Source organism: Doryrhamphus excisus, chromosome 12 (genome assembly GCF_030265055.1).
Source record: "Doryrhamphus excisus isolate RoL2022-K1 chromosome 12, RoL_Dexc_1.0, whole genome shotgun sequence".
Classification (NCBI taxonomy): Eukaryota; Metazoa; Chordata; class Actinopteri; order Syngnathiformes; family Syngnathidae; genus Doryrhamphus; species Doryrhamphus excisus.
Window position 1 is genome coordinate 20,279,576 of NC_080477.1, and position 14,804 is coordinate 20,294,379.

Sequence of the window (14,804 nt, forward strand, 5' to 3'; positions counted from 1 at the left end):
GCGTGAAACAGCAACACATTTAGTGTGATAAAGTACAGGAAAGTGTTGAGAATGGGGCCCACTGTTCTGTATAATTGTTGCACTGTTTATGGACGATTGACCTCTTGCTACCAGACCCGAAAAGATGAACCTTTAAGCACTTCTGATGGGAAAACCGCTCCAGAGCTGACTCTCGCAAGGACTAATCTAGTTTAAATGGTTTTATATTTAAGGTGTTGGAGAAAATTAGCATTGTTACGAAATAAGACACAGATTTGAACAAAGAAGAAGTTGGTAATATCTTTATGTTCAATTTTTGATGTACAAGTTGTACTTTCTTTAGATGTTATTAACTTGGTATACTTGCTAAGACTATGCAGATAATACATAACATTTTTTTTTCAACTAGAGTGGAAAGTTATTACATTCAAAACATCGGTATGCCGGCACAACATAAAAATTTTACCAAATTAAACCCTACTCGGAGCCACAAAACCCATTTGACCACTAAATTGAAGGTAACGTCTGTATCGTTCAGTTGCTATCGGAAGCTAACAATAGCTGACCAGTGTCATGGTTTCTTACCGAGTTGACTTACCTGAAGACACTGCCCCTTGCAACTTGGCGGAGAATCGCACAGCACACTCAATTCCGACGCAGAACCATTTGGAACCAAAGCAGATGGATGAAAGCGCTGCAGAGCCGTGAGTTGTAGACCCTTGATCTAGGGCCTAACCGATTATTTCATTAATCTAAATATTCATTCATTCATTTTCTACCGCTTATCCTCATGAGGGTCGCGGGGGTGCTGGAGCCTATCCCAGCTGTCTTCGTGCGAGAGGCGGGGTACACCCTGGACTGGTGGCCAGCCAATCACAGGGCACATATAGACAAACAACCATTCACACTCATATTCATACCTATGGACAATTTGGAGTCGCTAATTAACCTAGCATGTTTTTGGAATGTGGAAGGAAACCGGAGTACCCGGAGAAAACCCACGCATGCACGGGGAGAACATGCATGGAATCGAACCCTGGACTATGAGCTGTAAGGTCTGCGCGCTAACCACTTGACCGCCGTTTCAAATGACCTAAAATTCTGGATTGAGCACACTTGAAATGTAAGACACACCCACCAAAATTAAAGAGCCACAGGTGTCCATGTTGTAACACGGGATATTTACACAGAAAAAACACGCTATAAACCTTGCAATTCTAATTACACTTAGTGCTCCCAGCATCATTCAATATCTCCGACGAGTGACATGTGAGTCGCTTTATTTCACTGCAGTTCAACAGCTGTATTAATTCTACACTTGATCAAATTTAGTTAAGATTTGTCAGATCAAAACAAAAAAATATGATATTAGCGTCCACTTTTCTTCTTCATACAACGGACTACTGGTACAGTCTAAGCATTATGGGAACTGTAGTTCTTTTAGCCGAGTTCAAAGCATCTAGGAGGGAGGGGTAGAAGTCTGGAAGTTACATTTCTTTTGGATTAATAATTGTCGGATGCATTACCGCAGTGAACACGTTCAGTAATTACCGAGACATGGAGTAGGTTCATTCCTGCTTCCTTTCATGTGTGTTGAATTACAGTGCAGCCATATAATGTTCTGTGATGGCATTTCGGTCGGCATGTTGGAAATAAACCAAACCATTCGCATTAGACCCATTGCCCCCCCCCCCCCCCCCCTCCCCTAGGGTTCAGCCTTGTCATGACATAAAGAGGAGTTTCAACCTGTTATACCGGAAACACTACACCCTGATCTGCTTGCACTCGTGTTTATGCGTGTCTTGCTGTTGTTGTTTTTTTGTTTTAAAGGGGCTCGCAGCCTCGATGTATTGGTAAACTTAGTCGGGCGTTATGTAAATTAGACGCACACAGAGGTTTATTGTGGTCGGCGGTGTAGCATCTGCACCAACCGGCACTGTAAATGTCTTGTTTTGGGTAGAACTGAATCCTGTTTCTGTGCAAGTCTTGTGCCCTGATTCGGTCTGTGTGGTCACAGTAGAGTAGGCCAGATAGCAGAAGGGGGTCCGGTGCAGTCATAATGCTCTGTTGGGCTTTCACCAGCTTCTCCAGAGGGACGGAGGGGGGGCTCTGGTAGCCTCAAACGCTATACCGTACAACATGAGTGAAAGTTCGTTGATAGCAACACGTTTGTGCTTTGAATTAGTTAGGAATGCAATGCAGTGTTTCATGTTTGCTTTCATCTTTCACTTTTACTTGCATCTCTTTGCTACAGCAAGAACCTGAATCATTATAAGCATCAACATTTTTCATTCATTTTCAGCTATTCTCACTTGGTTAGGATTGTACCATTATGGTCAAAATGTTTATTTTTATCAATATTGAAATCCCTGAAATAATTTTTTCAGTGTCATACTGTGTGTCATACTAACGCAACTGTGATTGTGCTATGTGAGTGGTTGTCAAGAAGTCCTTCTGTGAGAATCTATTACACTGAATCTATAGATATAACAATCATATCTAATAGGTCTTCTTCTTGAAATGAATGAATGAATGGTTCTAGACTAGAAAACTATTGTTAGAGCTCTGTAGTCATGAAGTAACACCCCTATAGTCTATTATTTGTTTAGACTACATTATGCAACACTAATGCACATGCTATGGGATCACTATAGGGACATAAGAGACGGCCGGCATTAGTAGCATATAGCAAGCTACTAAGCTGACTAGTTAGCCTTTAAAAAAAAAAAAAAAAAATCCCATTATTCACAATCCTTATATGAAACACATTTCTTTCCCGTTTTTGAGCTTTCTAACAATAAAAAAACAAGTTGGAATAAGATAGCTAACAATGCACATCATGGGAAGTACCTAATTTGATGGAAAAAAAATTACAACTGACTTTTATAATTGACTTGTATATTAACCAAGCTACAGTAACATTGTTATTGTAGCAGCTAACACAAAAAATATATATAATTGTCAGAGTAACCCGGCGTCTCGTTAGCGTGCATACCTGGCTTTCAATTTCATTACCAAGACTCAACAAGGTGCTCTATAATTTTTACCTAACGACTGGACCACAAGTTTTGTGCTGGAAGATACAACCATCCCAATGAGAGTGGACGTTTTAAGTGTTGTTGCTGTTTTTATGCCTGCTGTTGTCCACGAGTAAGCTCCTGGTCTATGTGAAATAAATTTAAATAAGTTTTGGTCATGTATAGAAGACATATATTAAAGACGTATAAATTGGGCTCGGGTATCCGGGTCCATTAAAACGTATAAGTATATCGAATGAGTTAATTTATGAATAGTGAAGCCCAAAGTCCAGTATAAGATATTTCTTACCTGTAACTTAAAATGCCATTTTATAAATCTTACTGTCTTACTGTGACTGGAACGTCGATCACATACTCAATTTACCGGAGGAAATCATAAAAATACTATTAACCACAAAAAAAAAGTTTTTATTGACTGCAGAGGTACATTTTAAGTCACACTTTAACATTCTTAACAGTAATAAAAATGTGGGAAAAGTATTAAATGTCATCATGAATTTAATGTGAGGTGTAATGGGCGTCACGCTTCGACATTCTTAAATGTCACACGGGTGTAAAAAAAAAAAGATGCTAACAACAGTTAACATTAAAATCTCTTGCTGCTGTTGAATGCAACTCCCCGTATGCTGTTGATGTCACAGCTAGGAGACCCGAGTTCAGTCCCACCCTCGGGCATCTCTGTGTGGAGTTTGCATGTTCTTCTTCCCCGTGCATGCGTGGGTTTTCTCCAGGTACTCTGGTTTGCTCCCACATTCCAAAAACATGAATGAAATGTGAATGTTAAGTTTGTGTAGAAGTGAATGTGAAGCTTGTATGAGTGAGAAGAATGCATCTTTTGTGTGCCATATGTATGTGTAACGCAACTGTGATTGTGCTATGTGAGTGTATGTCAAGAAGGCCTTCTGTGCAAATCTATTACACTGAATCTATAGCTATAACAATCATACCTAATAGGTCTTCTTTTCCCATAACTCCTTACGGTGTCATACTGTGTGTCATACTAACGCAACTGTGATTGTGCTATGTGAGTGTGTGTCAAGAAGGCCTTCTGTGAGAATCTATTACACTGAATCTATAGATATTACAATCATATCTAATAGGTCTTCTTTTTTTCCCCCCCATAACTCCTTACGGTGTCATACTGTGTGTCATAATAACGCAACTGTGATTGTGCTATGTGAGTGTGTGTCAAAGTTTTCTGTGAGAATCTATTACACTGAATCTATATCTATAACAATCATATCTAATAGGTCTTCTTCTTTTCCCATAACTCCTTACGGTGTCATACTGTGTGTCATACTAACGCAACTGTGATTGTGCTATGTGAGTGTATGTCAAGAAGGCCTGCTGTGAGAATCTATTACACTGAATCTATATCTATAACAATCATAGATAATAGGTCTTCTTCCTCTTTTCCCATAACTCCTTACGGTGTCATACTGTGTGTCATACTAATGCAACTGTGATTGTGCTATGTGAGTGGTTGTCAAGAAGTCCTTCTGTGAGAATCTATTACACTGAATCTATAGATATAACAATCATATCTAATAGGTCTTCTTCTTGAAATGAATGAATGAATGGTTCCAGACTAGAAAACTATTGTTAGAGCTCTGTAGTCATGAAGTAACACCCCTATAGTCTATTATTTGTTTACACTACATTATGCAACACTAATGCACTTGCTATGGGATCACTATAGGGACGTAAGAGACGGCCGGCATTAGTAGCATATAGCAAGCTACTAAGCTGACTAGTTAGCCTTTAATTTATTTGTTCTAAATTAGTTTTTCTTAATCATATGACATGTTTGAGTCACATGATTTCGATGTGAAGGCTATGCTGTGCACATATTAGTGATGTCATCAAACTTAGTGGTGCATATTAATAATATTTTTCCCAGGAAATTGACATTTTAAAGCTTCCACTGTAAATGTCCTTACATAAATCATCACATGATCTTCTTTATTTAATGCCAATCGCCCATCTTCATTCTCTCTTCCCTTTTTCGGGGGGCGAGTTCAGTCAGAAGTAGAAAAAAAAAAAAGCCTGCTGTTGCGACGCCGTGACGAGAAAGTCATGCAGCCTCCAGAGAGAGACTGACACCTGTGGCTCTGTATCCAGCCCACCCTCCCCCCGTCTCACTTCCTGTACCGCCTCCCGCCCATACCCAGCCCCCGCCTCCTCCTCATCCTCCCCCCTCCCATCTGCTTTTGGAGAGGAAGCCACGCCCTCCCGCAAAGAGCTGTGCGGGCTGGTTTTGCATATTTAACGCTTATGTTGCCGGTGGAGCTGAAGCAATGTTGTTGTTTTTCATGCTCATAGCTTTATGATATATAATATCATATAAAAGTATGTGAGGGAGACACTCAATAATTTAGTTATTTATTCTAAATTATTTAAATTATTTGTGCAAATTACTGTTTACACTGTACATTGTTCATATTTGATATATTTATTCTACACATTTTTATTTTTTATTTTTTATTACATGGGAGCCAGGCAACGACATTCGACATATTTGATGTAATCTATTTATTCTCCATTCTCCACTAAATTATTTCAATTATTTGTACAAATAACTGTTTATGCTGTACATTGTTCATATTTGATATATTTATTCTACACATTATTTTTTATTTTTTATTTTTTATTTTTTATTTTTTATTTTTTATTTTTTATTTTTTATTTTTTATTTTTTATTTTTTATTTTTTATTTTTTATTTTTTATTTTTTATTTTTTTATTACATGGGAGCCAGGCAACGACATTCAACATATTTGATGTAATCTATTTATTCTCCATTCTCGACAAAATTATTTAAATTATTTGTATAAATTACTGTTTACGCTGTACATTGTTCATATTTGATATATTTATTCTACACATTATTATTATTTTTTTAATCTATTATTACATGGGAGCCAGGCAACGACATTCGACATATTTAATGTAATCTATTTATTCTCCATTCTCCACTAAATTATTTAAATTATTTGTACAAATTACTGTTTACGCTGTACATTGTTCATATTTGATATATTTATTCTACACTATTTTTTGTTTTTTATTTTATTTTTTATTTTTTATTTTTTATTTTTTATTTTTTATTTTATTTTTTTATCTATTATTACATGGGAGCCAGGCAACGACATTCGACATATTTGATGCAATCTATTTATTCTCCACATTATTATTTATTATTTATTATTTATTATTTATTATTTATTATTTATTATTTATTATTTATTATTTATTATTTATTATTTATTATTTATTATTTATTATTTATTATTTATTATTTATTATTTATTATTTATTATTTATTATTTATTTCACGGGAGCCAGGCAACAACGTTTCGTTGGCAATTTCACTGCTGTGTTATTGTGCAATAAAGAAAGTCTATGTTATTATTGCAAGCCCCAGGTACAACAGCTTGCGCTATTAAATATTTCATCATATGTCACTTATATATGTAAAATGTTCCATTCTTCTATGTTGCCTTGTTTCCATGGCGAGGAGTAATCACATTAGTCATACAATGACTTGTTGTTTTTAACGCTAATAGTTGGTGTTGGTGTGCTTTAATATGTAAAAAAAAAAAAGACCCCTCCATTTTTAACGTTGCATTCTGTACAATACATTTTTATCACACAAAACCTCACCATATGCTTACATACTGTACATAAGCTTTACCACCTGTTGTGCTATCGCTGTGTGTGTGTGTGTGTGTGTGTGCAATTGCCAAAGCGCTTGTACCCTGCTGGGCGTTATCAGACGATACATTTGCTCAGCTTGGACGGGGACTCCGCTCCTCCGCTTCCAGCGAGCACACGGCTTCTGTTTTAAAGTCCAAACTCCAAAAAAGCGAGGCCTGGCAGGTGGATCTGATGATGCCACTGCCGTTTCGGTTGTTGTTGTTGTTGCTGTTGTTGCTGCTGTTGTTCGTTTTCAAAGAGATAAAGACACCACCGCTGTTGGTCAGCCATACAAATGTTTATTGACATTACTTCAACATTGGACATTTAATATTCAAACAACGGTTCTTGCCGACTGGTTTTCGAAGGCTGGCTAATGTTTGAATGATTGTTTTGTTCATGTTTGCTAATCCCCCCCCCCCCTCACACACACACACACACACCGCCCATCACATGACTCGCCTTTATGGTGCAGTTTGTCATTATGGATAGTAGCGCCTCTCTATAACGTAAGATTCCAAAGCCAACGGCCTCCCTGTCGCTCGCCTGTGAGGTCCCGGACCAGCACTGTCCGCTGCACTGTACCTGGCAACGGGCCAGCCATGTGTCTCCCTCGTTCCCGGCGCCATGTGCCAGCTGTTGCACATGGCCGCCTGCGTCGGGAGTCATCGAAAGGCCAGATCCTCTCGTAAACTGCCGCTTCTGGACCCCAGGAAAAGCTTGCACTTCCTCTCTTGGAGTTTTTTTTGTTGTTCAGGATTCATAAGTGAGGATCCCAGGTCTCGACCCCCCCGCAAGAAGAAAGTCCTCATTGTCTCTGAGGTTGAAAGGACTTTCATTTCTAAATTCAGTGGATCCTCTAAAGTCCAAACAATTTCTTGGCTGCGGTTGACTTCAAAGCTGTTTTAGCTTTAATTTTATTTAATTTTCAAAATGAATGATCATAAACAGTCTCTCATAGGAAAGTACAGTAAACCTCGGATATATCGGATTCAATTGTTCCCACTGGTTTTGTCCGATATAAGCGAAATCCGTTATATGCGTATACCGGAAAATGTCCGTTTTACGCATATATCGGATTTATATCCGGTATATGCGTAAATCGGATTTTATCCGTTATAAAAAGGCACTTCCTTGACTATGTTTCCAATGTACCTGGACGCGCAGGCAACGCTGCAAACGACGTCGTATAGCGGCCTGTCACGATTCGGCGAATCGGAGCGCCACGATGCGGCCATCCGATATATGCGAGGGAAATTTAATGGAAATGCATTGGAACGGGACTGGAGATTTTGTCCGAAATAGGCGAAATCCGTTCTAAAAAATCCGATATATGCAATGAATTTTTATTGGAAATGCATTACAGAAAAATCGGTTCTTTTTTATCTGTCCGCGAATTTCCGATATATCCGAGTCCGATATATCCGAGGTTTACTGTAATGTCAAAGTGAGAATGAATTTGGTTCCAGGCTTAAACTATAGCACCCTCGGTCACATTTTCAACAGTCATATTGATATAAAACTAAGTTAAACACGATACAATAAAACTAAAATCAAGTAAAACTACTCACCCTTTGTGTGTAACGGATGTAATATGTAATCAGGGTGGTGTTTCCAGAGCGATACTGTCACTTAGTGGCTTTTTTAGGTATTATTGAAGATAGTATATTCTGCCTGTTTACGTCCCTGTACCTTTTAAACAGAACTCAGATCTCCGTATTTAATCAGGAATGACACAGGAAAAAGTCACGATTTTTGGTTCTGTGGTTATCCTGCTTTTTGTCGTCAACGGCATGGATGGAAATATTTTCACTCATAATTCTCAGATATTTTATAATGTTTGCATCACAACGCGAGCCGCAGCGCTGAGACGCTGTCCTCTTACGGTGCGCTCTTCTCCAACCGATATCTGCAGCTGTGTGTCGGGACAGACGGCACATCAAGTCCGTGGCACGCATGCTGTGGCGGCGTAGAAAGTGAATAGCACAGACAAGAGCAAGAGGTGCATTCATGGACATCGGGTTATTTCATTATTTATTTATTTATTTATTTATTGCCCAGGCATAGACCTGCGGCTCTGCGACCCACTTTTTTTTTTTTTTTTTAGCCCGACCCAGCAGAGAATACTGCCCTAGATGGACCAAATCAATAGGAACCAAACACAAACAAAGCATAAAAAACGTTGATCATTGTTTTTCCAGTCATAGCGAGTGTGGTAATATCTTATTTTGCACAAAGATAATAGGTATGATTTCATGGAAATTTAAGAAAAAATTTCTTTATAAATGGCTTCAACGTTAATTTTTTTTATATACTATCAACTAATATTTTTGTATAAAATGCAACTGTTACCATATATAACTGGCGAGGTATATATAAATGGCTTCAACGTTAATTTTTTTTAATATACTATCAACTAATATTTTTGTATAAAATGCAACTGTTACCATATATAACTGGCGAGGTATAAAACTAAGTTAAACACGGTACAATAAAACTAAAATCAAGTAAAACTACTCACCCTTTGTGTGTAACGGATGTAATATGTAATATTAGGGTGGTGTTTGCAGAGCGATACTGTCACTTAGTGGCTTTTTTACAGAAAAATATTTATTTATTTATTTAGAAATTGCTGCAGCGCTAATCTTTTTTTTGACGCACGCCGAGCCAAAGTCTCATAAGTTGTGGTGTCACGTCTTTTTTTTTTAACGCGTGTGCCGTATTTGTTTTATGATATACTATGAACTAATATTTTTATATAAAATGCGACTGTTAGCATATATAACTGGCGAGGAGCCATTGCGTTATCGTTCTTGTATGATAAAATTTGCTGATATTTGCTGGGAACATTGCAAGGTTTTCATACATGAATCATCACATTATTGGCTACAAGCTCCAAGTACATTTTAAAAAAAGAGGACATCGAGGGAGAGAGCCGGCAGTTTCAACAGTCATATTGGTATAAAACTAAGTTTAAACACGGTACAATAAAACTAAAATCAAGTAAAACTACTCACCCTTTGTGTGTAATGGATGTAATATGTAATCAGGTTGGTGTTTGCAGAGCGATACTGTCACTTAGTGGCTTTTTTAGGTATTATTGAAGATAGTACATTTTGCCTATTTACGCCCACTCGGTACATTAAATATTGTACTGAGCATTGTACTGCACTGTACTGTAACAGTTGATGTGCTATTTATTGGCCTGTACCTTTTTAAACAGAACCCATTGATCAACTTCCTGTCCCAATCTCTGCATCGTGGGCAGTTTCAACAGTCATATTGTTAAGTTAAACACGGTACAATAAAACTAAAATCAAGTAAAATTACTCACCCTTTTGTGTGTAATGGATGTTTAAACTGTAAACCATACGCTGATATTTGCAAGGTTTTCGTACATGAATCATCGCATTATTGGCTACAAGCTCAAGTACAAGTACTTTTTTAAAAAGAGGACATCGAGAGAGAGGCGGCACTTTGAGGGTTAATTTGTGAAAGTTAATGTAATAACTGTTAGCACCATCTGCTGGCCTACTTCCTTTTACAAAGAGAGAGAGCGAGAGGGGGGAGCGAGCTGGAGAGAGAGAGAGAGAGAGAGCGAGTGTGAGAGAGAGAGAGAGAGAGAGAGAGAGAGAGAGAGAAACGAGTCTGGGTTTTAACGACATCTCTAATATTCATGCTGATGCATTTTGCCGCTTTGTGCTTTCATTTTCCTGCCGCCTGCGCTGCCTGCTGCAGTCTGGAGCGAGAGGGGGAGGGCAACACGGGGGAGGAAAACACCGGGAACAAGAAGGGAAAAAACATCCGAACAAGAAGCAGGTTTTCCTTGTGTGCTTTTTTTTTTTAAAGAGTAAACCTACCTTATATCATCGCACGAGGACGACTACGACGACTACGACAGCGGCGGCGAGGACACAACGAAGAGGACTGAATCGAGACGGACTAGGAATCAATGAGAGCGTCGGACGGAGGGTAGGAAACTAGAGAGACGAAAGGGGGGGGGACGGCGAACAGAATGAGCGCTTCCTGGACTGCCACTCACCTCCTCTGCCGCCCACAGCGCCGCATCACCCTGTGAAGAGACAAGCAAGGGGTGAGGGAGTGAGAGAGAGCGAGAGAGAGAGAGAGAGAGAGAGACACAGAGGGGGGGAGGGAGGGTGAGGGAGCTCCCATGCGCTCCTCTTGAGCCCTGCCCGCTTGGGGAGGCGGGTTGGTGGGGGGGGGGAGGAGGCGGGGAGGAGACAAACGGATCCGGCGTTCTCACACACACACCCGCCTTGAGGAGTCGAACGGACCGCTGGCGGCGGCGGAGGAGGAGGAAGAGGAGGGTTGGGAGGCCAACCAGAAGAGGAGAGAGAGAGTGTGTGTGTGAGAGGGAGGGGACACGGGGAAGGGGTGGGGGGGGTCCGAGAGGAAGAGGCTGAAAAGTGTGAAAAACGGCGAGGGGGGACGAAAAAACCCGGCGAAAGAGGCTTTTGTTAGGGAGGGAGTCTTGCCCGGGGAGGGGGGGGGGAGGAAAAGAGGAAGAAAATGTCTACAGTGAAGAGGCCAAGAGGAAGGGTAAGTGAGCCTCGGGAGGGAGGGGTCGGTGAAAGGGGGGGGGGTTGGGGGGGAGGAGCCAGGCAGGAACTGAACAACCTACTCATGCTGCACCGCCGCCATCTTGAACTCATTGCTGCTTTTTTTTTCTCCCCCCCCCCTTCTTCCATACTCATGCTTTGCTTACGGAGAGCCGACATGTGCACTATTCTTTCCACCCGCCCATCAAAGTCCTCGTTCCGTCGGCCGCCGCTTCGCCGTTCTCTCATTTACTTGTACAGTGTGTGTACTGTGTGTACTGTGTATGTGTGTACTGTGTGTACTATGTGTGCCCTTCAAGAGTTGGGACCTACAAATGTGGAAAGTCAGCAAAAAAACAAACAATATGAATCCTTTGATTCTCTCGTTCCACTGCGAGTTCAGGTCTTAATAGTCCTTTTTCATCCCAGGGCGATAGAAGTCATCGCAGTACGAGCAGGCTGTAATTTCAGTTATTTATAGACTACATTACACAGCTGCAGTGCTCTCAATTTTGCTGCATTTTTATCATGTACCCCCCCCCCTCCCTTCCCCTTGCTTCTTGCTTGTTTTCATATTTTACCCCCCCCCCCACCCTCCACTCTCTCCTTCTCTTTCATTCTGCATGTGCTCTCATGTTCCTCCACTCCTAGGCTTTACTTTCAGCCCCTCCCCTCCCATCCGCTTCAATGGGAACATTCCAGCTTGATCCAGTCAATTTTTCTACCTAATAGTCTCGGTGGCGTTTGAACACGTGATGGGTCATAATGCAGCTTTTGTGTGTGCGTGTTCTTGGCTTCCCTCCAGTATGCATACGTTCATACACATGTTGCTGGAAAGGTCCAAGCTAGACTGTGAGCTAGTCTGTGAGTACAAGCCCTCACGTATTTATTACAGTATAACTTCTGAAGGGACACTATGATTGGGAATCGAACTTGAATGTGCTTTACGACTCAAGAATGTTTGGCTATGCAACTGTCCAAAACTGAACAAAATGTTTTACAATAGTCCTAGTAGGATCTTTGTATACAGTAGAACCTTGGTTAGAGTACGCCTCAGTTAGCATCTTTTTCGGTTTTCTCAGTTAGCACACATATACATAATGTATGCATTCTCATGCAAACATTTTTGTTAAAATTAACCCAATAATTATGTTTTCTAGGCTGCACGGTGGTCATGTGGTTAGCACGCAGATCTATTTATTTATTACAGTATGTCTTCTGAAGGACAGTATAATTGGGAATTAAACTTGAATGTGCTTTACGACTCAAGAATGTTTGGCTATGCAACTTTCCAAACAAAATGTCCTAGTAGGATCTTTGTATACAGTAGAACCTTGGTTAGAGTACGCCTCAGTTAGCATCTTTTTCGGTTTTCTCAGTTAGCACACATATACATAATGTATACATTCTCATGCAAATTTTTTTGTTAAATTAACCCAATTATTATGTTTTCTCGGCTGCACGGTGGTCATGTGGTTAGCGCGCAGATTTATTTATTTATTACAGTATGTTTTCTGAAGGGACACTATGATTGGGAATTAAACTTGAATGTGCTTTACGACTCAAGAATGTTTGGCTATGCAACTGTCCAAACAAAAATGTTTTACAATAGTCCAAGTAGGATCTTTGTATACAGTGGAACCTTGGTTAGAGTACGCCTCAGTTAGCATCTTTTTCGCTTTTCTCAGTTAGCACACATATACATAATGTATGCATTCTCATGCAAAATTTTCTGTTAAAATTAGCCCAATTATTATGTTTTCTAGGCTGCACGGTGGTCATGTGGTTAGCGCGCAAATTTATTTATTTATTACAGTATGTTTTCTGAAGGGACAGTATGATTGGGAATCAAACTTGAATGTGCTTTACCACTCAAGAATGTTTGGCTATGCAACTGTCCAAACAAAATGTTTTGCAAAAGTCCTAGTAGGATCTTTCAGTCGAACCTTGGTTAGAGTACGCCTCAGTTAGCATCTTTTTCGGTTTTCTCAGTTAGCACACATGTACATAATGTATGCATTCTCATGCAAAATTTTTAGTTTTTGTGCTTTAGAGTAGTCGGTGTGCAGCTTTTAGAGAAGTTTTGTATCCACTGAAAATAAGTTGAGGCTGCACGAGTGCTTCCGATATCGACTTTACGGTCGTCCCTTCTTTGTACCTGACTGTGATAAATGTATTTCTGCAATATACGATTCAATGTGCTGCACGGTGAACGAGTGGTTTGCACGCAGGCCTCGCAGCTAGGAGACCCGAGTTCAATTCCACCATCCGCCATCTCTGTGTGGAATTTACATGTTTTCCCCGTGCATGCGTGGGTTTTCTCCAGTTACTCCGGTTTCCTCCCACATTCCAAAAACATGCTAGGTAATTAGCCACTCCAAATTGTCCATAGGTATGAATGTGAGTGTGAATGGTTGTTTGTCTATATGTGCCCTGTGATTGGCTGGCCACCAGTCCAGGGTGTACCCTGCCTCTTTTGCGAAGACAACTGGGATAGAACGATGAATGAACGATTCAATGTTATTGAATGGAATATTTTATAGTTGGAGTATAGAAAACCTGACTTTTGAAAATAAGTTGTTGAAAATATTAAAGTCATGTAGACATGAAATAACACCCCTATAGTCACATTTACACTCCTATCATTCATTGTTTACACCACATTGCTCAACCTTTAGTCTGCATGGGCTCGAGACAGCCGCTAGCTAGCAAGTGATCCAGTTAGACTTTTATTTATTTCTTCTTAATTAGCCAAAAATTTACCACTTCCTCACAGAATGGGAGGATTATTATTTTTTTTTACTTCATAATGTAGGACATGCCGGGCTTGCAGTGTTAAGGTAACGTGTCATTACTACCACCAAGTGACCAGGGTTCTACATATCCTAACCCTATAATAGTCTACCACAAACCGATGATTATTTATGAAGTAATTTCTGAAAAACTGTGAGGTTTTAGCGAGGGTGTGATAACCGAACCAATATTGTATCTGTCATTCAGATTTGTTTTGAATGAGATATTGTGGAATTGGCTCAGTGCAGGAAAAAAAAAAAAAACACTCTGCAACAGAGCCATCAGGCACCCTATTTTTCTTGTAATGAGACATATCAGCATGCAGCAAATAATGCGCTGTCTTGCCAATATAAGGATATCAAAGCATACGCACATCAGACACTTCCTGGGTTTTTGCATTTGTATTTTGTCAGTATCAACAAAATTAGCGACTAGTTTTGTCTGTTGGTAAAATTATCGCATCTTGACTTCAGTCAAGCATGGTGGTGGTATCGTGGTTTGGGGTTGCACGAGTGCTGCCGGGATTGGGAGGATGCTGCGGTTCATTGAGAGAAAACACACACAAAAAAAAAACCCAAACACACCTCCAAGATGATCAAGCGCTTTTTTTAGGAAGGTGAAGGCAATGGAGTCCGGACTTGAACACAATGGTTACAATAAGTGCTCACACTAAATATTAAAAATAAATATTAATTTTAGGGTCCATTTGAGCAAATAACCCGAATGGAATTGGAATATTT

The 14,804-nt window shown here is 39.9% G+C and overlaps 1 protein-coding gene across 9 annotated transcripts in view; it reads left to right on the forward strand.

Moving 5' to 3' along the window:
• chd9 (chromodomain helicase DNA binding protein 9) overlaps nucleotides 1–14,804 on the forward strand; it is a 94,969-nt gene that overhangs the window by 22,000 nt on the left and 58,165 nt on the right. The window contains exon 1 of one of the 9 annotated variants that reach the window (XM_058089457.1): nucleotides 10,079–10,805. The exons of 6 other annotated variants lie outside the window; for them this stretch is intronic. Coding sequence is in view for 1 of the 3 variants with exons in the window: in XM_058089455.1 (XP_057945438.1) it covers nucleotides 11,243–11,272 (30 nt within the window). In the remaining 2 variants the exon portion in view is untranslated. Of the gene's footprint in view, nucleotides 1–10,078; nucleotides 10,806–11,114; nucleotides 11,273–14,804 lie in introns of those variants that run through there. 2 more of the 9 variants (XM_058089459.1, XM_058089455.1) reach the window with 2 other exon arrangements.